The sequence below is a fragment of the Anser anser genome, assembly GCF_964211835.1.
Source record: "Anser anser genome assembly, chromosome: 1".
Taxonomy (NCBI): domain Eukaryota; kingdom Metazoa; phylum Chordata; class Aves; order Anseriformes; family Anatidae; genus Anser; species Anser anser.
The window spans coordinates 20,086,497-20,110,006 of record NC_139720.1 but is presented as its reverse complement, the minus strand read 5'-3'; the positions used below and the strand labels follow the sequence as shown (position 1 = coordinate 20,110,006).

The window sequence follows — 23,510 nt, the reverse complement described above, 5'->3', positions numbered from 1 at the left end:
GCATGAATTCCTCAACATCTGTTAAAGTAGGAAGACACCAGCAACACTGTAAATCCCAAAGGACAGAGATATCCGAAGATAGAGGAACTTGCAGCTCCTTGACTGTTGGTCCCGTCTGTAGCAGATAGCACTCACATTTCTAAGAGTCCACAAAAGGATTCCTCCTGCTTTTAACAGACAATAAAGTGACAGAAGATTTCTTTCCTCCCCCAAACCAAACTCCATAGTAAATAATAACTAGAAAGCCCCTGCCCAGCATTTGCATAGGACTTTTAAAAGCAAGTTGGTATCTTGGGGATGCTTGATAAAGTCTTCCAGGCTTCACTACCCCCAGCACACACTCCACAAATGTCCCCCCCCAAAGGGTGCCTGTGTTTGAAGGGAAATGGTGCATTCCTGAAGGTAACCTTCAGAAGGAAACAACTATGTTCCCTCTCTTTAAAAGCAAAACATGCACACACACCATGGGCCATGTGGAAGACAGCACACAAGGAAAGCCTGAGGAGTATGTTTATGTTACAGGGGCTTGAAAGACTTTCTCTGCTTGGCTTACAGTTGCAGCATGACAGCTCATGGTGAATTCCTGAAACCTCTCAAAGATACACCCCAGAAACAGCACACAGCCGCTTCTAACACAGAAGCGCCAGGGAGAAGAATGGGGGAGAGCAGACCTTCTACGCTGCAAAGCCAAATGCTTAAACTTCACGATAATACACGGAATCGTTATTAAAGCAAAACAGGCCTTTGACTGTTTTAACTTCTCTGGGATTAATAAGTGTTTTTATGCTTTTAGCAGACCGCATGTGCAGCAGACAGCTCCAGCGCGCACGGCACCCTCCAGCACCCGGTGAGCACCGTAGCACAACCGGTGCCTGCTGTCAGCAGCTGTCTCGGTGCAGCCCTAGGAGTTACAGAAGACATTTTTAAACAAAACCACGGCCCCCAAAGTAAAAAAAAGCGGGGAGCAGAGCAGTTCAGCCCTGCAGCCTCTCCACACACACCTCCCCTGAGCCAACACCGGCTCTGCCGAGGAAGGACGGGGTTGCAAACTTCACAGGAAGAGATGCGCTGTTTACACCGCCGCCGAAGCCAGCGGCGGACGCCTCCCCGGTCCCGGGGGGGGGACATCTCCTGGGACTGCCCGGCCTTTTCGGCCCCGGGGCCCCGCGGGCGAAGCCCTGGCGGAGGAGCCCTCCTGCAGCCCACACGCCCTCCGGGATGGGGACGGCGGCGGCGGCCACATGGAGGGGCCCCGGCCCGGTGCGAGCGGGGACCGAGCCCCACCGGGTGCCGCCGGCCCAGTCCGGCCCGGCCCAGCCCGCACACAAAGCCGGCCGCCTCCGGCCCCCCCCAGCCGCCGAGCCCCCGGGGAGCGGCGACCCCCGGCGCAGCCCCCGCCCGGCGGAGCCCCCTCCCAGGGCCTCGCAGACAATGGAGCCCGCACCGCGGGCCTAGTCCCCGGCTTCCTGCGCCGCCCCGCCGCCGCCACACGCCCCCTGCCCGGCCTGGCGGCGCTGTCCCGCGGGCGCTCCCGGCCGGGACGGGGGGGGGGGGCACCGGCACCGCCGCCGCCGCCGGGCCCGGGGCGGGGAGCTACGGCGCGCAGGCACCGGCACCGGGCGGCGGAGGGGAGCGGGGCGGGGAGAGCCGGCCCGCCCCGGCCGGCCCAGCCCGGCCCCCTCCCGGTGACCGGAACGGGGCCACTCACCTCCCCGGGCGGCCGCCGCAGGGGAAGCCGGAGGTCGCCGCTGCCGCCGCCGCCCGGCCGGGCCCGAAGGGGTTAAAAGGAAGGGCCGGGCGGGCCCGTCCCATTCATTAGCCGGGCGCTTTGTCTCCAGCCGCCGCCGCCGCCGCCGCGGCGCTCAGCAGCCTGCCCCGGCTCGGCCGCCACAGGGCGCGCTGCGCAGGCGCCGGGCTCCGAGGGGCGGCACCGCGGCCGCCGCCGCCGCCGCCGCCCGCCCGCCCGCCCGCCGAGCGGCGGCACGCATGACGCACAACATGTCACCGCGCCGCAAAATGGCCGCCCCCGCGCGGGTGGCGGCGGTGGCGGGGCGGCTGCGAAGGCGGCGGGGACGGGGCCGCGGCCGTGTCTGCTGCCTGCGCCTGGCGGGGGGTTTGGATCGGAGCTCCTGTGTGGCCACCGCAAGGAGAGGCGTTCGGGATCGATGGTGCCTGTGGTGTCGGTTCCTGCTGGCTTGGGATCCTAGCGCTCTCCTGGATGAAGCTTCTGCGGTTCTGGTGTCTGGTTGTTGCTGGCTTGCTGCCTTCCGTGGCTGGGAAGGATCGGTGAAGGTCCCCAGGTGGACCGAGTGACCCGCGCTTTTTGTTCGGGGCAGGGGGCAAAGCGGGGTGGGTGCTGGTTTTTAATGTATGGAGAGCAGAGTGAAGGCATGGTCTGGTGAGGCTTTCGCATTTGTTGTCAGATTCCTGGTGGCAGTCATAGGCATCTGTTACTTTGACTTCAGCATCATCCGTCACGACAACTCGCATCTTACCTTTGGCAGGAGAAAAGCAGTAGCACCACTGATGGTAAAATCCTTTGTTGTTGTTGTTGTTCTGTTTTTTAAAGCAATGCTATGTTTTAAATTGAGACAGTGTTTAGAGAGAGAAATTTATTTTCTTCAACCATCGTATTTAAGCAAGTATCTCTTTCTTGATCTGAACTATCTTCATCAGTTAACTGATTTATTTTTTTTTTTAAATGAACAAATTGAGGCAATAATGTCTTAGTGGATATATGTCTGCATATGGGGGGGGGAACAGCTGATCTTTTTTCAATTTGAAATAGTCGAGCTTTTGATCATTTTTCTTCACTCTTTGTATGTCTTCTGTAGTATTTGCGCAGCCTTCTAAGTGGGTGTTGCTGGTCAGCATAAAGTAAATGATCTGTTATAGTTAGTGCTTCCTTGGGAAATCTCTTGCAAAGTTCATACGCTACTCAGACTTGAAATAAAGTAGGTATTAGAGTGCGTGCTGACAGTCCTTCTTCATTCCATAGTATAACTTTTTAACTTATGTTTTTGCAGTTGAGCTGCTACTATAGAAAATTGAGGCCAAGTAACTTTGAGGCCAAAGTAATTTGAGACAAAGTTACTCTAGCTTGCCCAGTTTCCACTGTTATAAGAATGCATTTATATGGATACAGCTGCCTAAAAACAGAGTTTGGTCTTGGCCAGGTCTGTCAGACTCTGTAACAGACATGTGGGGGCTTAGCTAAGAAGGCTCTATCACCAGTCTCTTGACTAGCAATCATGGTGATTATTTAGCATGCAATAATAACAAATGGAAATATATCATCTCAAAAAGCATCTCTTAGAGAACTATAAAATTGTAACAACATGTTGAACATTACTTGGAATTATAGTTACTCTCACTGCACAATGGAAGGCATAACAACATAAGAATATGTGACAACTTTTTTTTTGTAATAGTTATGACTTTCAAGAGTTTTCAATTTGTAGTTGAAAATTGTACAGTAAAATTAAAAAGAATGAAAATTCATTTTGTACTTTCCCACTGCACATTCCTGATTCTGTACACATTTTTCTGAATGTCTTCATTTTTTCATACATCCTATTATGAAAACTTCAGTAACAGTTAAAGAAATTATCGACTTTCATTAAATCATCTTCTCAGTTACCCAATCAATATATAGATGTATATCACCCATTGAGTGTGATATAGCTCTAACTTCTTTCTGTTCTATGAAATTCACCAGAAACTTAAGAAAGTTAGTCTCAAAAATCTGAGCAAAATGGGTCAGAAAGACTTCTCTCAAACAATCAGTTAAAATGAAGAATAAAACAAAGAGGTGGGGGTGATCTGATAACGTGACTGCGAAGAGGAAAGAAAGTAACTGTAAAACCTAGGGAAGGCTCCAGGCTGCCAGCTTGTGGTGGATGTCACGGTTTTGGGTGTAGTGATAGTCTAAAGATATAGATTGTGCATAAAGCATGCAATCCAAGGTGTAAGTATGTGAAAGAACATAAAGCTTTGGAAAGGTGGATATTAGGAAATCTTATGCAAGGCATCTTGACAGTAAGTAACCAAAAATTTTCTTAATCTTTTTTTTAAAAAGATACTCAAAGAGTATCTTTTTTCCCCCCCATTTATATATTTTTGTGAACTTGTTGTCTGATTCAGGTGTAGTGAATAAACACCTTTATTTGTACTTTTAACTTAACTTTTAACTTAACCTGACATGAATTAAAAGTGATCTGATACTAAATGAATGTCAAAAATTCATTTATCAGTCCTTGGAGCAAACTGCAAATTACCTAGCTCACTGTTGTGTTTTGTGGAGTATCAGAAGGCTAAGAGAGCATGGTCCCAAAGAAACTGTTCAGATTCTCTGGAGAACAGGTGTTATGGGCTCAGAGAAGAAGGAAATACCACTGCACTAACCGTAAGTAAATAGCTCTCTGTCATTCTCAATACAAGGGCAGGCTATAATAAAAGCCTAAAATCAGCAGGCAACTAGATGAAAACATGGTGTCCATTCCTACTGTGACAGACAGAACATATATATTCCTTAAATGTATCTGTTTCTCTGTCAATATGCTGTTATAAGTTACGAGAAGATTGCAGAGGTTCAGTTGCTGCAGATAGAGCTTTGCGTTCTGTGGTCTCAAAGTCTCTCCAGCCACTAAGCTTTTCATCTTAATTTGAATTTATTGTTCTTCTTATCTATTTAATTTTTTTTTCTTGGTAGTAATGGTAACAGTGATGGTGCAATGATAAGTTAATGTAGTTCTGTCTTCCTGAATGTGTATGCTACTGGAGATACTTAATGTTATAATGGCATATTGGTAATACCAGTGGTGGGAGCAATAACCATTTTGCTGCTATTACTTGGTTTTAGCAGAATTTATTACCAAACCTCTTCTTACTCAGTAACAGAAATAAACTTACCACTCAAACCTTTAGCTTCGCTTTGAACGCCTTGTGTATCGGTGGTGCATTTTCCGTATGAAATCATTAAGACAAAAACTGTCTTAAATAATACTTCGTAAATCAAGCATAAAGAATCGGTGCCTCTTGTATGCACTGAGATAACGTATTTAATAAAATGATTTGTTTTTCCTGTATAGGCTCCAGCCTCTTCCAGGACCCCGTGTAGACAGTGCCAACTTAAAATCAAAACCTTAAAATAAAGGTCAGAAGTACTAAATTTGGATGTCCAATTTAGTATCACAAGGGTATGGTTTCTAAGAACACTTAACATAGGAGAGTATTTATATATTTAGCATACATACCCCATTAACTTCAGCAGGCACTTGGCTCTGCTCATCATATCCAAGGTGTCAAGCTGGATGCTCAGAAAAGAAAGAATGAACAATTATGCAGTGGTTGTGAGCAAGTTTAAACAGTATTCTCTGCCAAAGCCATGATGCCTTTGTGCTTTTATATTAATTACTTCATTTGTCACAAACAACTGGCTAATCTCTTTTCATTGTCCTGGATTTATAGCACATCAGGAGTGTACGTTGGTAGTTTTGGTGTGGAGTTGTGCATATGACAGGAAGTTCAGAGGATTTATTCATATTTAACCTTTGTGTGGAATGAGGACAATGCTGGAATATGTCTATGAGGAGTGATCAAGTTGAAGATTCTACTTTCTTAAGATTCGTTTTGGTCTACAAGGCCATATTATATATTAGAACTGATTTATATAAATGTAATTTTGGAAGATCTCTATCATCCAGCACCAGGCAGTAGCCAAGATAGCCGGGTCTGAGATAAGGCAAAGAAAATCTACACAGGGCTCATTTTGCTTGCTTGTTATCTGATACATACAAGTAGCGTTTCTGTGTTCAGAAATTCAGGACTCAGAAAGTCCTTTCTCTGGACTCTTTCTGAAGCTATGAGCTATATCTAGTTTTCCTGTTTGTTAATTTTTTGGTGGATGTCATGTATTCATAATCTTGCTCCTGATTTATTTTTTCACTTTTCCTCCACAAGGTGATGTCACCTTGCTTTGTTGTCTTTCCTCATGTAAATGGGGAGACAAGGTTTTAATTCTAAATGAGCCCATCTATTCTGGGGTTACTTCTGCAGTAAATGAGTGGGGATTCCAACAGTAAGGCTTCCTCGGCTACATACCATCTTAATCATCTGCAGACCAGGTCTGTCCTCGAGAATGAATGAAGAAGAGGTAGTAAAGTAATTAAGGCTGGACTTGTTTCATCGCTGATTGAATTTTAATTTAATTATACCAGAGCTGAAGTATTAGCTCGGTGTAAACACTGGATTCTTTCTCGGAGATGCACCTTTGTGAGTGGCCTAACTAGGAAAAACACTTCACTCCAAATTTGCATTTTATAAGATATTAGAATTTACAAGTTCTGATACTGACAGCAAGGAATTGGAAATTCCTTGGAAGACACCTAAGTGATTTAATACATAAAGTTCGTAAGTTATTAAACTTTATGGAAGCAGTGAGTAACATTTCTTTACTTGGATGAAGGCTGTTTCCAGTGTACAGGAAGGGATCAGGGATCAAGAAAAGGTTATCAGAGAAAATAAAAATGTGTTTCTAGTAATATTGTTTACATGCTGGCTTAAGCAGTTGCTTGAATTCAAGCTGAAAGAAAAATCTTCTGAAACCCAAACCTGATGAGGAGAATAACTACAGGAAGAAGTTAGAAACTACTGAAAATGATGTTTGATTTGAAAAATCCATTGTGTGACGAGTGTTTTTGTGGAGAGCAATCCCTCCCCTCCCACCCCCCCTTCATGGCTGCTTTTTGACACAAATTTTCAGTTCAAATAATTTAATTTGTTTCATTAACCTTCTATAAATAGTCTTCATCTGCTGAGTTCCTCAACACATCCTGGAAAAAAAAAAAAGTCAAAATACAATGTAAATTGTTTAGCCACAGTGGCTGCAGTTCTTTGCTATGTAAGTACGATATATTTAGAACTTTTCACATAGCAATTATTGTTTTGCTCTTTGATTCCCACCCATTACCGCTGACATTTTGTCTTTGCCCATAGCTTGGCTCAGTTAGTTATTCTATGTGAATCGAGTCAGACATTCCCATTCTAAACATGCAGCTTCTTTTGTCAGCTTAAGCTAATGATGCTTAATAATTAGGAACGCTAAAGGGGCACTCAGACCCTGGGTTTACTTTCCTGCTGCCTTCCTTGCCCTGGCAATCATGTTTGTCTGATTGTGCAGTGAGGCAGTTCAGGGAACTAAACAGAAAATCAACAGGCTAAACAGTGAAGGGTTATTATGACGGCAATTACCATTTGGCAGGGATAGCTTCCCATAAAGGCCTTTGCAGGTGGAGCTACCATACAGAACATATTAAAGGTGCCAATCTGTAAGCACTAGGAATTGAATAATTAATGCCAAAGAGAAAATGACAGTAGAGAAGGGGAATAATACTTCCTTGTTTAAGGCTCTGTCTGCTCTTTTGTAAACAACAATATCATTAGATATGAGTCCAAATAACTGCTCAAATGGTATTTTTTTTTAATCAGCTTAAGAAGAAATACTAAGTCATATAGCTTTCTTTCTGACCTGCTTCTGAGCTCTTGAATCTTCTTACCTCATAACAATTCTGAAATTTCAGCAATGTGGTTCACATAAGTTCTATGGCTATATATCTTGAGTCACCAAGGATGCATTCATTGTATCCTCTTCATTGAGCATAGTGCCGTTTTGCTATTTAAAAGACCTACAGGTGAGTAGATGGGTAAGCTCTGTGCTCTTGGTGCAGCGTTTAAAAAAAAAATAGAAGTTAATTTGGAATTTTTTTTTTTTGTGGAGTGTAACACAGATATGCTTTAACATATATTCTAATACTTTTTTTTTTCATATTTGCAGTGTCTCCGGGGGTGAGTTCAAGCCCCACCTTCCATTGTGCAAAGTTTGTGTGCACATTTCGCAAAGAGAGCCTTATAAATGTGAAATCCCAAAGGTATGTGACGTTAAAGGATTCAAAACAGTGGAAGAGTAAGGAAGGCAGGAAGTAGGTTTCCTTGTCAATTCTGCCTCTCAAAGAGATGTTTAACTACAAAGGCTATATAACTCTTCTTGCAACAGGTGAGTCCAAGCAGTAGTTCATACAAATGCTTAAATGGAAATGGGGTAAGGACCTTTGCATAGCTGCTGTACAGCCTAAAGACCATTCTGTCAAATGGTCTTTAAGTATTATCTATAGATAACATTCCACAGGACTGCTCAGCAGATGCAAGTCACAGAGGTATTTCTTAGCAAGCACAGTGATGTAGCTTGAGTTCTGGTGGAGCTCTGATGATAAAAGGGCTCTGCCTTTATCAGTACCATAGGAGGCATTGACAGAGACTGCAGTCTGTTTTAAAACGTGTTTCAGAGAAGGCTGTTCCTTTGGATCACCATGAATTCTTCTGGAGATCTAAAGGGTCTCCTTATCAATTTTATAAATAGAGATCCTCTTTCTTTCTGAGGATGAGAAAGATGGTGCATACAGAAAGTAAGAGTTAGTGAGGCCAAAAGAACCAAAATACTTTGATTCCGTAGCAGGTAGTGAACAGGGGTGAACACCTATATTATTTCATTTTAACTCAGCCTTTGTCACAATGTGGTCAAAATCTTCAGGACTGAATGAAATGAAAAAGGAAATGCATAATTCTTACTAACCAGAGAACAAAGAAGATATGCAGTAATCTTGTAGTGGTGAAAAGACTCAATGCTTTTCTTCTGTATTTGAAGCTAAAAGGTTCTGGAATTGTCATCTAGGACTTTGGACCATATATCTCCCTCAGTCTCATATGAGAATGTCGTTTTTCTGGCAAAGTATTGGTGTTATATAGGAGGTGGATCAGTGATATGTGGATTTGCCTTTAAATATAGCAGTTCCCAGAGATCTGCCAAAAGAGGTGCAGGGACACTACACCACCACACAGACTGAGAATAAACAGTTGTGTTTTTGTCAGCATGTTGCTGTAACATGTCTTGTGATAGGGTTGCAGCATCTTAATCACAGTGTATGCTGTCCAGGCTTCCGCAATGTTAGGGAACAACCTTTTTTTGAGAACAGCTGGCCTTGCACAGTCAGGCCCCCTGAGTAATTTGCCAGTGCCACAACGATGAGGTAAGTGAAATGGAAAAGCATCACCCTTGCAGGATGTGAGGAACCATAGTAACATATATTATCAGACAGTATTTTGGGGGAATATAATTATGTATTGAGTGTGAAGAAGCGAACCATATAGTGGGGAAGTGAGACTTAGGAAATTTTATAGGGACAGTTTGGTCTGAGGAATCACATAGTGGTGTTCCATGTCTTAGCAAAGTTAGGCAGAATTGTCATCATGCTGGGGTGAAGACCCATGTCCCAAATCTATCTGGAAACTGAAAGGTTCTTGTGACTTCTAAAGAATATGTGGAATGGGATCTGGCTCTTGCTTGTCCCTTTAGCAGCTGGCTGTTCAAAGAAGGAAAGGGATACAGAGTTCCATCCGAGGAAAATCAGTACCACTGCCAAAAATTAAGTGCAGCAGCAAGTCTGAGTTCATCTCTATTTGGAAAAAAAGGTGTTACTGTGCAGGTGATATACTTGAGCAATGTAGTAATGTCTCAAGGGTTGATTCTGAAAGGGAAAATGAGCAGATGGATAGCATTTGAGTTTGTTTACATGATTCTTTCCTCTTGAAATGTTTGTCTTAAGAATTTGATAACTACTGCAGGTGAAAGCTGGTAAGCAGAAGATATTCCATCTGTGAAAATCTTTCTTGGAGAGTGAGTCAGCAGTGGCAACTTGAACCAAAACCTGATGCTGCTAAGCAGGAGTGTGAAGATTGTGATGGAACGGGACCAAAACCCCCCACACATTGAGTTAGTGCCAAAAAAAAGGTGATGAGGGTCCTGTTGCCATCAAACCATCATGCAGAGGGCCAGTTATCTTTTTGCTTGAAATTGTATGGCATCCCATAAAAATTGTTTCCTCCTCTTCCAAAAATGGAAAGAATACTATTTTGAGGCACTAGATCTCACTTGTGAGATGGAGCAGGCAAGGAAACAAATCTTTGAGATTATAGCAGTGTGTGCTCAGGACTGGTCAAATACACCAGGCAATACCGTACATTGTTGCATTTTGAAAGAATGTGAGCTAACATTACAGATATTTAACATTGAGGATTGAAGATCCTGATCTAGTAGCCTGTCATAAGGTCAATGAGAGGAGGTTCAAAAGTGTAAGGCTCCTATTACTGGACTGTTTGTCAGGCCTGCTCTGATCTTTGTGCCATTGCTGTGAAACACTGTATCAAGGAATTACATGCATTCTGTGCCAGAGCCTGAGCAGTCTATAGTAAAAAATCATACCTTCTTCTGGGGTTAATGGCAAGGATCTAGAGCCCTGATGAACCCTGCCTGTATGTTAATAATTTGAAGTGGAGTTACTGTCTTTAGTATGGGCACCAGGAAATGAGGCTCAGCAGTTTTTTGAAACTCTGCAGAGTTTCTGAGGAGCATGGAGACCTTTCTGCGTTACGCTAAAATAGATCAGAAGCCTCTCATTTCAAATCAGTTGGGAGATTAGATCCTGGCACTGTAACACGTTGTCATGATTGATTCAGGCTGTGCTATGAGTCCTTGGTCAACAGGTCGTGGGAATCAGTGATGCTACCACTGTCTTTATAATGAAATGATTTTGGAACTACCACTTCCTCTTTTTATCAGCGTGAAGTTTAAGACATTACACTTTATGGATGGGGTGTTTTTACCAAATGTGCCTTGTGCACAGGGCAGGCAGAGCTGGAAAATGAATCTCAACAAAGTCATGTAAGTAGAGTTTACCGGAGATTAAAGCATGAGATCAAACTGCAAAAAGATGGTTAAATGGTACAAATCCGTGTAAGGAATGCTACATTATTGAAGGGATGTGCAGCTATGGAGTGCTGCAATCCACCTGGCAGGAAAAAAAAATGGAAAAGTGCCAGACTTAGTTGTGCGTCAGACACAGGAGAGTATGGACACCATCAAGCTCTCTGTGGAAAACTTGTCTCCAGTTATAAAGCACTTGTACAGCTGCAGGACAGATACATATGTGGATTATCAGTTAAAAGATGAAACAACATGGGTTTTATCATAAATGGGATTTTATTGTACTCATTATTAGCTTCTTGATAATATGTCATTTCTAGTCATTTTTACAACTCGAGTGTACGCTAGCATATATGATTTAGTACGCTGCTTCCTCTTCAGTATCTGTCACAAGCTGAATTCTATATTAATTTAAATCAAGGTGTTGTAAGGCTTCTGAGACTGATGGTATGACCATCTAAGTGATATAAACAGAGTAATTCCTTATAAGCAGTACACAAATGACCAGATGACCTGTATAGTTAAAACATTTTTAATTCAGAAATTGAAGTTACTGTGCCAATGTGATCCTACAGATCTGCTTCTACATTGAGTGCAGTGCACAAGTGTTAGCTGTTTTAATAGCCTCTGCTTTGCTAGAGAACAGCCTGCTGGATGGTCCCTGATGGGGGGGGGGAGGAATGAGTTGAAAAGTACTTACATTGCCTGTTGTACAAGATTTCCTTAGCTAAGTTACTTGAGCTCTCTGGACCTTAATTCGCTTTTTGCAAGTAAGTAATGACAGGTGTATCTATATCTGATTTCCTAGCCATCAGTTTATTGTTGGAGAAACTGCTGTTTGAGGCAAGCAAATGGTACTGCTATTAAAAAAAAAAAAAGTTGAAGTTGTTTTGAAGAAAGCTTTATTCGGTGAGGGGTTGTTGCAGATGGGCAAAAAGCACCACACCTACTCTTTGCTGTTTTTTACTGCACGCAGGACTCTTTCTGTGTGATAGGCAAAGACAAGTGTTTCCCTCAGACAGGGCTAGCTCAAAAGAAGTTTTTGAAGCATGTGGGTGCAGCTGTCCCACGGAAACATACAGTAAAATCCTCCAGATCTCGAACATGGCTGTCTAAAAATAATACTCCACAAAGGCTGTCCTTTGCGCGGGGAACTAGAAATAACCCGTTTTTGCTCGCTCAAAACGTAAAGGCCGATATCAGTTACTCAAAAGCAGAAGCACGACCCGGAGACGACGTAAGAGCGAACTTTCAAACAAATTTGTTAAGCTCGAGCTTGGACTTTGCCCGGAGAAATAATAAATCGCAGTTACGCGCAGTTCCGAGCTTTGGTTTTGTAATGAAGCAGCCCTCCTCTGTCCCGTCCCGTCCCCCCCACACACACACACTGTTCGCCCGGGTTTAAATCCCCCCGCGCTGAGGCATTTCAGTGCCCCCTCGCCGGGCCGGGCCGGAGCCTTCCCGCCCTGTCCCCTGAGGCGCGGCCCGGCGCTGCCTCCGCCATCGAGGGGCGGGCGGGCAGCGGCGCGCAGGCTCCGCCCGGCGGCGGCGGCAGCGGCGGCGGCAGCAGCGGGTCTGGGCGGTGCCTGGCGCCCTCCCGTCCCTTCCCTCTCCCTCCTTCCCTCCCTCTCTCCCTCCTTCCCTCCCCCCCGTCGGCGCAGCGCTGTGGTGAAGCCGCATTGTTTGTGCCGAGGGGGGAGGGGAGCTGCTCAGCCCCGGGAGCCGAGCGCCGAAGCCCGCAGCCGGAGCGCGACCCGCGCCGCGCCTCACGAATGCGCCCGGACCGGCCGCAGCAGCAGCAGCAGCAGCCCCGCAGCCAGCGCCGGGCCGCCGCCGCCGCCGCGGGCAGCGCCGCCCTCTCAGCGCCCGCCGCCGCCGCGGGAGCGGGCAGCAGCAGCAGCAGCGGCGGGAGCTCCGCCATTAGGGCGGCAGAGGCGGAGCGGGAGGTCTGTCAGCCGCGCCTCGGCGGCTCCCACAGCGTGAGTGAAGCCGGGGCAGGGCGGCGGCGGGGCCCGCCGACCGCCGGCCGTCGGGGTGGGTGGGCAGGGAGGGAAGGGAGGAAGGGAAGGGAAGGGCCGGGCCCGGCGGCGGCCGTGGAGGCTGCGCGGGGGGGAAGCGGAGCGCGGCGGTCTGGGGGAGGGCGCCGCTCGGGCTGTTTTGTCAGCCGCCATCTTAGTGGGCCGAGTATTTTCGCGGAGGGGAGGGAGGGAGGCGGCTGTTGGGAAGGGCCGGGAGGTGATGGGCCCGGGCAGGAACCATCCTCCCGGGGGCGGAGGGGGGGAGGCGGGGAGCAGGGTGGGGGGGGGAATGCCGGGGCCGGGCAGGAACCATCGGGCGCGGAGGGGGGCGTGCGCGCTGGAGGCTCCCTGGGCGTGGGCAGGAAGTGTCCGCGCAGGAGCCGCCGGGGGCGGGGCCTGGGGAAGGGGGCGGGGCCTCAGGGGTTGGGGGGCGAGATGGCGGCGGGGGCCGAGAGGCCTTGAGGGGGGGGCTGAAGGGGGGGGGGCGCGTTGCGGCAGCCCCGGCGGTCACCGCAGCGGCCTTGGCGAGGCCGAGCCGCCTCCCCCCGTCCTCCCCAGCCTGCCGCTGTCCTTCTCAGCCTCCCCGTGCCGCCCCCGAGGGGAAACGCTCCCGCTCCGCAGCCGAGGCCGTGGGTGGTGCCCCCCCCCCGCGTGCGCGTCAGCACTGTTCGCTTGCCCTGCCTCGCTGTCTGGGGCTGAGCGGCGCCCCGGTGTCGTTTTGCTTCCGATGGCCCATTGGGAACGGCAGTCCCCAGTCCCCTGAGCGGGGCGTCCAGGGAGCTGGGCAGTTTGGGTGAAGGTAACTGGCACGGACGCTGTGAAAGGAGTTTGCGAGTAAAGAGTGCGTTGTGGTGCTTCTCCTGTTGGTGATCCTGGGCCTCGTACCGTGCCGCCCTCACAGACAGCTGTCTTCGTGCGCCTGTGTTGTGGCAGGGCAAAGTGGCTGCTGGCGACTTTCTTGCCAAGCAGCTGAGGTAGTTCCGAGGGGGAAGAGCTGCAAACTTTCCTGTTTGATCTCCTACACTCTTCGAGTTGTTGAAAGAGGCAGAAAAGTTGTGACAGAAGTATATTAAAATTATTCTGCTGAAAGCGTGATGTCGCTGTTGATATCAACTGGAAACTGGTGGCACAGTTTATTGCTTTTCAGAGTTATGTACGTAGTCTTCATTCCTATGGGCCTGCAGGATACTCTAGAGGGTGAGAGAAGAGAGGTGTCTGATAATTATCTAGGAAAAGCAAACCAAAAGCCGGTCATGAATTTGCTATGTAGAAACCCAGTCTTCCTCTGGAATATTTATGGGACACTTGCAATAGAAGACATGTGAGGGCAACAAAACAAAGCCACCGCTGCTTTGGCTCCTGGAGTGTTTAGGTTATTCACACTTAAGTTTTACAAAATTAAGCCAGATTAGTACCCATTCCAGTTCTGTGTTCCCTGCGTTATATTTGTAGGGTATCCATTCTCCCAGCAAATTGTAATTTGCTTCATGATCGAGCTTTATGTAGAGTTGAGTGTTACAAGGAACATGCTTAGATATTAGCTCAGGCACTGTTTAGCATTGATTCATACAGTTTGACATTTATGACAGTAGTCCTAAGTGAGAATACACGTGCTTTAAAATAGTTTCTTCCTCTTGTTGCCAGCTTGCAGCCATGCTTAAGAATTTCAGGTAGATGGGTGTAGAGAGATTGGAAAATATTATTATAATACTGTAATACAGGGTTAGGTTAGATAATTAAATGTGGGCAAGTAGCAAAATTTTTGATTTCTGAAGGCTACCTCTCATGTCTCCCCCAGTAATTTGTTTAAAACAATCACTATCCTCATGGGCATCGGTTGTGTATCTGTTCATAGTTGTAAGAAGAGAGATTTAAAAAGAAAACACAGACCTTTACATCTAGACAAAATTAAAATGCAATTGTATGAGGTAAACATAACGAAATGATCTGGGTTTTGTTATTGTTTGTTTGTTTTTATTAGTGACTAAATTCAAGACAAGTATCAAAAAATACCATAAAATGAAACCATACTGATCCATAGTAGGTTGCTGTACACTGACACATCAATGTGTACTAGCTAAAAAAATCTCTCATATTTGTTCACGTTAATAAACAAGTCAGGGTCGTTGTGTTATCTTTGGCCTCTGAATTACAAAATCTGTTGTGAAACTGTGGGAACTAACTTCTAAATGCAGTTAAATTATCCGTATGTTTATTTCTAGTTACTGGACCTTCTGTAACAGCATTAGCGGTATAAACTTCTTCTGGAGTTAGGAAGTAGGTCTAATTTAATCCTATGTTATTTAACAGAACTAGATTATTAAATATTTCTCCAAACTTGTTTGAAGAGGTGGATCCTTTTTTATTCTTCCGTTGTTTATATAGAGCAGATCAGAGGTGTGTGATGATTAAACACTGACTGTTGTCTGGTTTTGAGCTTGTGCTATAAAAACAAGTAATAAGAATTAAGGAATATCTGTGTAAAAGTCAGATCTGTGAGTAATATGCTTAATCTTCACATGAATAATAAGGGTAGCTTAGATTCATCTTTTTAATTTCTCTTTGGGAAACCAAGGTCAGTTTGTGATAGCAGATAGATAAGACCCTCTCAAGAGCTGCTTTTAACACTTGTTGCCTAAATTGCCTAGTCTTCCCTTAAAATGAGTTCCTTCGGGACTTCAAAGGTGGATTTCTTGAAATTGGTGTCACAGACTGAACAAAAGCAAAAGGCAGGCTCCATGGGATGTTTTGCATATTAATTGTTCCAGTCTTTGCTATTTTCTTGATAAAATAGCTACAGTGCTGTTGTAGCGTGACACTAACTGTGACAATAACTGTGCTCTGATCTCTAACTGTCTGCACTTTTGGCAATACATGCTGATGCTAGCTGAGTTATTTTAACTAATAGGTGACACTGACGTGAATTTGTTAGTGTCGCAGTATTTCTGTCTGATCAGAATTAAAATAGGAGGCCCTAATAACACTTTAAGCAGGTGATTAAAGATCAAGAGTTGTTTTTTTCTGTACCTGAGGTTGAAGTTCTCTTTATTAATGAATTATTAGAGAAGGGAGTAGAAGAACTTTTAAGCTTGAGGTTATCAGTTGGTTCTATAATAGTGTTCAGCCTTTGTAGGGGGGGAAATAAATGTCATATAGAGTGTAAGCATGGAAGCTCTCAACTAGAATTTCTGTAGTCAAAATGCATTCCTGTCCTAGTCACGGTGCTTCATGCTAGGGGAAAAAAAGTCTTTTTTTTTGGTATGTTGTGTGTAATGGGTGCTAATCTTGTTCCAGTAGCTGATAAACTTGGAAATTATGTCATTTTCATTTTATAAAGAGCTTGGGTGTGAATTTAAAGACAGGGAGATACTTACCTACTCCAGTTGCTGAAGAGAACTCTTGAAGAATGGGTTGAGGGACAAGGGTGTAAGGGATGTGTGCAAGCACAGATGCACAGAGCATGCCTTCAGCATAAGTCAAATTACAAGTGGAATATTTCATAACTGCAGCCCATACTTCACCATATTGGTCACTGCGAGTTTAATTGTGTTCTTGTCATTTCGTGCATCTCTCTGTATTCAAAAGTTTTGGCACTGACTCGGATTCAACCTGCTAGTATGGGGGTTCTGTAAAACAGTAAAATGTGCATTGATGCTGATAACTTTGTGGCCACGGCAATGATGTGATTCTCAGATACAATGCTTGTAGAACCATTTCTGTGGGTAAGTGTAGTAAGGTAAAGAATAATAGATTTGTGAAGAATTAAAAAAAAAAGCTGTCAAACTGCATGCTTGTCAAATTTGGAGGTATGCGTGTTTTTCTAGCTGTAAGTATAGGTGTACTAACTGAGCTGTTAACATATTTCAAACTATTGGATACAGTTGTGGGAAAAACTTACTTTCAGAATTATGTTAGTACTTTTAGAGGGGAGATCTAGAGAAAAAATCTGAAGCTCAGGAAAAAAAAATTGAAACTGCATTTTTAATTGCAATTCCAATTACTCAGCAATTGTAATTACTGTGTTAAAGATTTTCTTACAATGTAACAGCTATATTATTTTTCTGTGGCATTTCTGATTCTTTTTTTCCTCATGCAGAGTTGTTCCCGTTAGCTCATCTGTAGCATTTTTGTTATGGATTTTATATAGCTGTGTTTACTTAGAGAAGCTAGCATTTAGGAGATCATTTTATCATTAAGTTATTTTGCTCAAGACTGAGCGGTCTTATAGACTAAGGGCGAGAAGTGTTTTTCTGTTGTTGCTGTTCTTTTTTTTTTTTTAATTGGATAGGTGGTTTGGGAGCCATAAGGCTTAAGTTATTTCTCTTACTGTAATAAAACTAACATTTTCAAGTCATTTTTCAGAGTTCATAATTTTAACTGTTGCTCTCGTTTTAGGTAAACATTACCAAATGAGGAGAAAAGGAAGATGCCATCGAGTATCGGCAGCAAGGCATTCTTCTTCCCCATGCAGTATTAAGCACTCCCCTACACGAGAAACCTTGACGTACGCTCAAGCTCAAAGAATGGTTGAAATAGAAATTGAAGGTCGCCTGCACAGGATCAGTATCTTTGATCCTTTAGAGATTATATTAGAAGATGATCTTACAGCCCAGGAAATGAGTGAATGCAACAGCAATAAGGAAAATAGTGAAAGACCACCAGTTTGTCTAAGAAGCAAACGGCATAAAAATAACAAAGTGAAAAAGAAAAATGAAGTTCTTCCGAGCTCACACGGTATACCTGCTACAACAACTCCTCTTCCAGAACCAAAAGTACGGATTGTTGAATACAGTCCCCCTTCAGCTCCTCGGAGACCTCCAGTTTATTATAAATTCATTGAGAAGTCAGCAGAAGAACTTGATAATGAAGTTGAGTATGACATGGATGAGGAAGATTATGCATGGTTAGAAATAATAAATGAAAAGCGGAAAAGTGATGGAGTGTCAGTTGTTTCACAAAACATGTTTGAATTCCTTATGGATAGGTTTGAAAAGGAGTCTTACTGTGAGAACCAAAAACAGGGTGATCATCAGTCTTTAATTGATGAAGATGCGGTGTGTTGTATATGCATGGATGGTGAATGTCAGAACAGCAATGTAATCCTGTTTTGTGATATGTGTAATTTAGCAGTACATCAGGAATGCTATGGGGTGCCATATATACCTGAGGGTCAGTGGCTCTGCAGACACTGTCTGCAGTCCCGTTCTCGGCCTGTAGACTGTGTGCTGTGCCCAAACAAGGGAGGTGCCTTTAAAAAGACTGATGATGATCGCTGGGGACATGTTGTGTGTGCTTTGTGGATTCCAGAAGTTGGATTTGCCAATACAGTTTTTATCGAGCCAATTGATGGTGTCAGGAACATTCCCCCAGCCAGATGGAAGTTAACATGCTACCTCTGTAAACAGAAAGGTGTTGGTGCCTGCATCCAGTGCCACAAAGCAAACTGCTATACTGCATTCCATGTGACGTGTGCTCAAAAAGCCGGTCTATATATGAAAATGGAACCTGTGAAAGAACTAACTGGCAGTGGGACAACGTTCTCTGTAAAAAAGACTGCCTATTGTGATGTACATACTCCACCAGGTTGCATACGGAGACCTCTAAATATTTATGGAGAAGCTGAAATCAAAAACGGTGTTTGTAGAAAGGAGGGATCAGTCAGAACTGCTAGGTCTACATCAAAAGTCAGAAAAAAGACAAAAAAGGCCAAGAAAACAGTGGTTGAGCCCTGTACAGTTATGCCAACAGTATCTGCTCCTTATATCCCCCCCCAGAGGTAAGCAAACCATCCAAGTGAAAGAAACCTTTACGTATTTATCTGTTTAATCTTAAGCCAATGCTTTTAGATACTGACTTAAAGCCTTTGTGTGTTTCTTCTATGTCTTCCTTAAAGGCCATATTCAGGGGATTAATGTAAATGATGTACATTACACTTCAGTGAAATAGCATAAAAAATGCTGTAACTTCTTTAGATAAATTAGTAAGTGGTCTGACTTCTTGAATTCATAAACCTTTTTTTTTTTGTCAGACTAAATGATATTGTGTGCGCAGTTGTCTGCTGTACTTTTGAAAATTATCCACTAAATTCACAACAGCCTATGTATTTGACATTCGTTTCAAAAAGCCAAGCTCAAGGTTGACTGTATTTATAATTTGGGAATCTGAACTTCTTTTCCTAACTTTAAGACTTCCAAAATAAAAATTAAGTTGGCATATATAGGATTTGAATCTAGTTTCATCTCACATAACTTAAGCATAAACTTGTACCTTAAGATCTATGCGGGTACAACAAGCCCTCCAAGAAATACTTTCCTTGCAGAGCAAAGTAAGTTTTCAGGAGTTTTCTCCTATACCTGCATTTTCCTTTTGCAAATTCAGTAGCATTTATGAAGAATTGGAGGAATTTGGTAACCTATATACTTTTTTTTTTTTAGAAAAGTTGATTGTAACTTAGTTGCATTCTTAGTCATGTAACCAAAAACGAATGTGCCCTCTCATACAATTCTGTTATCAAATCTGTTCTGTAACTGTAGTATAATCTTTCTGTTTGAACAAACATTAATGAACGTGCAAAAGTTTTAATCCTAACCATGTCTTCACTTACAAATTTAGTCTTTGTAAGAAGTTCTGTTTAAGCCGATTCTTCTACTAGTGTACCTGTTGCAGTTCTCGCAGAAGCTTTTGTTACTACTGCAAATATAAACACCAGAGCTGAAGTTGCCCTTTACATTTAACATGCCATATTTTTGTATTTTAACAGTGATGAGCAGGGGGCTTGCAGATGGCTCTAGATCTGGTGAGGCTAGAGAAGTGTTGCCTGCATGAGAAAGTGGGGGTGTTTTGAGTGGTGTTTTTATATGTAGTAACAGAATGGAGCAAAATGGAAATGTTGTATATCTTTGTTTCATGGGTTAAAGGTTTTGGAACCAATTAGATTAGCTACAGCATAGTTTAAAAGAGCTGTATCATCTCATTTCAGATTTCTTTCGCTTATAATGCATTTCAGCAGTGGAAATATATGTTTTGGGGATTTGAGCAATGAAGTAAAGCTCTGGATTAGAAAGATACAACTGTGGTTTTGCTGAACATTTGATAAATAACTCACTTGGGACTAAAACCAAGTTTGTCTTTATTGAGTATTTGTTTTGATACCAGCTTTTACAACATCAGTGTGTTTGTTTAACCCTTGAATTAAATTCTTACTGAAGTTAATAATAGCACTTTAGAAAGTTTCTCAAAAGAGGCACCAATTCCCATGTGCAGCTTAATCGTGTACAAGATTCTTAGGATAATATAAATAATATAACTAAACCGTGCTCTTTGAAAGCTGGACCCAAAGTCTCGGGTAGTGAACATTTAAAACCAGTTAAATTAATCTAAATAAGTAATGTTTTGAGATTGCAGTCCTTTCCTGCAATAAGATTTGCTAATGTATGTAGCTACCTATGTATTGACTTTGACAAACAGCCTTTAGCTCCTGTGTGGTGTTTGCAAAGATCAGATGGTTACACTGTTCACTTTGGTGATTTGCTTGATTTTGTTTGGTGATGCACTGAAGAAAGGCTTAAGTTGACAGTTAGCAACAAATCTTGTTATTTGAAATGGTGCTTTTGTCCATGGGAAGGGGAGCTCATATAAAAGAATTTGCCTTTGACTGAATTAAGACGTGCCTGATTGATTATTTTATTTTTTTCTTCCCTTCTCTGGACACACTACAAAAGACAATGGACTATGTGAGAGTTGAGAACTAGAATGCATGTTCTTAGTTGTAGCACTGGTAATGCTTGCCATAGGTAACTTGTGTGAAAGTCAGACCCCAACACTAAAGGGATACTATCATCACAATTGTATTCATTCTTTTTAAGTGTTGTTACATGTGAGGAAGGGACTTGAAAGGGTATTGATTTCTAAACTTCTTTCCAAGACTGCGGAGAGTCAGCTTTATTCCATGTATGCTCAGCTTCATGTTACTGGATGCAAGCATGGATATTTGTATTAGTTGACAAAATACAATTTCCTGATATTGTATTCTGTATCAGAAGTGCACACGTGTGGCACTTGTGGTGGTGTTTGGTTTGGTGTAATTTCTTCATCATTAATATCTACACTATAATGTTTCTTCAGCTGTTTTTTTTTTTTTTTTTTTAATATGATAGCTGCAGTAGTACACAAATATGAAGAATATAGTGAGCAGGAAAATATTTGGTGGATGTAGCCATTGAGCACACCTGCTCAGGGAAACCATTCTTGCCATATATGTTTAGTTACAGGTAGAAGGGATGTATGTTGGTGAGTGTATGTGGAAGACTGGACATTACACTGACACCTATTACAATAATTCTGTACTATAAGAAGCCTGTCTTAATACTCAAGGTATGTTAAAAGTTCTGGTGTAAAACAATGTACTTCATAATTTTTCACAACTTTTTGTACCTCATAAATTTCTGTATCTACTTAACATTACACAGGTAGCGTCATTCCTTAGTCATTTGTAATCTGTCTATTATATGGCCCCACAGACTGTCATCTGTGAACTACTGAGTGTAGGGTCAGAAAATTTTAAATGGTAGTAATAGGAGATGAATGCTTGTTTCCCCTCCCTCCTTTTTATTTCTGGGCAGCTATCTATTCTCTCTTACTTACCTCCGTTTTTTAGGAAGTCCATAGCTAAGTATCCACTTTCAAAGGTGCAGGATGTCACATTAGAGCCTTGAGGTGTCTTCAGTTTTCGGTGCTGTCAGTGCAGGCTCCTAAGTAAGTTGCTTAGCACTTGGAATAGTATATGAGACTACTGGGGAATCTCATATGTATATATATGACTTGCATCAGCCCTTTCTGTCTACAGAAGTGTGTTCTCTCTTCGGTAGGAAATTGCACTCGTGTTTTCTTGTAATATGAAGTGTTGAAGATTGTTGCTTCTCTTGAATTCATCAGCATTTTTTTTTCCAAGACACAGAAATGAGCTTAATCTAGTCTTACGCTTCTGGGAAGTGTCAGAGCCGGCTACGCTGTGTGGAGGAGGGAGGGGAGAAGGACGTTGCCTCCAGCCAAAGCTCGGTATGGCAGGGACAGGCAGTACCTGGGCGCTTTGGCAATAAAAGTCAGAATGCTGACCTCCTGCTGTCACCAGCTAATTTGTCTGGAAACAGTGGCAAATTGTTTTTGCAGTGCCAAGGTGCAGGTGCATAGTTCACTGATGTGTGATGGTTGAATTTTGCCTAGTTAAGTAAATGAGTAAATGTCTTTTTTTTTTTTTCCTGAATTAAATACAAAAAATATTTTCTTTAGATTGCAGGTCCAAAATTTCTAAGTTAGGAAATTCTGGCTTTTATTGTTGACTTGACAACCTAAACCTTGTTTCTTGTCTGTATGAGTTAACTTGTACTAGCTCTGTACATTTCTTGTGAATTTTTTACCCTGTTGCTCTACCTATCATTTATCTTCATAACAGCTACTTTATTCAGTGGATGGGATGGATACACAAAGAAAGTTTTCAGAGAGAACATTACAACTAATCTGGTTTCTCTTGAGTGCTTGATTCTATAGTACAAATAACATTGTTTTGGTGTAGTCTCTTGATTTTGTGTGCTGAAAGAGGCATCTAGGGTGTGATTGCTATATGAAAAGCAAAGCCAATAGTAGTATTTGTGTTGTCTAAAAATCTTGTATAACTAGGATTTTGTGGACATATACTTCGGGAAAAAGTAAATAAAATACTTAATCCTCAGTATTTTGGAAATACACACTGAGACACCGTGTAATCTGTTCCATTAAAAACACCATTCATGCAGCTATTACTCTATTAAGTGGAAGCAGACATTTTAAAGTATATAACTATTTGCTTTCATTTTTAGTTTCTGTTTCTACGTGGTATATATGTAATGTCTGTAATTAAGAAAGCATTTGAAATGCAGTACTTGTACAGGGAACAAAAAATACGCGAAAGAACCACCACTTTAATAATAGATAGGAACAAGGCATTGTGCTTGCTTTTCATCTGTCAGCTGTGTTACATCATACTATTGAAAAAGAATAAAAGATATTTATGAAAGTAGGTAAGCAGCAAGCAGATAACTGAGAAGAAAAATTGTTGAGACAAAGATATTTTCAGCTGTCTTTAGAAATTAACACTTACATGTTTTGTATTACCAGAATTTTCTATGTTAACCTTTGCTGTGATTAGAAAGCATATTGTTCCCGGTGGTAAAACCGGCTTTCTGTAGCTGTGTGTCTCAAGGCAGAACTGGTGTGTGTTTGTTTGTTTTGTAACTTATCCAGTAGAAATTACCCTACTTTCTTAACAAATAGTTAACTGTAGTTACGATATCTAGACACAGGAATCTTCATTGCCTCTAACGTGGAACATGGACCAGAAAAATAAATGAACAGCAAGTGAAGGATGAAACATGATATAAAGAAAGAAACACATACGAAGGCCTTTGAAACACTGTCAGTCTGCTTTCGTGGATGATGCATCTTCATCGTACATGTGGCTTGAGGGTTTCTTTATGGGATTTATTTTGATGTTTTAGTGCGTTGGTTTTCTCTAATACCTTCTGAAAGGTTGTCAGTGTGGGAAAATAATAATAAATATTTCTTAAAGTTCAACATCAGAAAAAAATATTGGATAATGCTACTAGGACCAGTGTTGCAATGAAGCCATATAAATCCAGACC

The 23,510-nt window shown here is 42.9% G+C and overlaps 2 protein-coding genes across 9 annotated transcripts in view; one reads left to right on the top strand and one right to left on the bottom strand.

Annotated features, from left to right (window-relative positions):
- The window catches only part of ZBED4 (zinc finger BED-type containing 4), a 29,416-nt gene extending 27,494 nt beyond the window's left edge, over positions 1-1,922 (bottom strand). For 2 of the 4 annotated variants that reach the window (XM_083831453.1, XM_083831450.1), the window contains exon 1: positions 1,709-1,921. The gene's annotated coding sequence lies outside the window, so the exon portion shown is untranslated. Of the gene's footprint in view, positions 1-1,001; positions 1,149-1,708 lie in introns of those variants that run through there. The other 2 variants (XM_083831454.1, XM_083831452.1) reach the window with 2 other exon arrangements.
- Positions 1,923-12,397: 10,475 nt separating this feature from the next.
- The window catches only part of BRD1 (bromodomain containing 1), a 60,136-nt gene continuing 49,023 nt past the window's right edge, over positions 12,398-23,510 (top strand). For 3 of the 5 annotated variants that reach the window (XM_083831401.1, XM_083831400.1, XM_083831402.1), the window contains exon 1: positions 17,230-18,610. In XM_083831401.1, the coding sequence (XP_083687527.1) occupies positions 17,244-18,610 (1,367 nt within the window). In that variant the 5' untranslated portion in view covers positions 17,230-17,243. Of the gene's footprint in view, positions 12,796-13,294; positions 13,634-17,229; positions 18,611-23,510 lie in introns of those variants that run through there. The other 2 variants (XM_083831398.1, XM_083831399.1) reach the window with 2 other exon arrangements.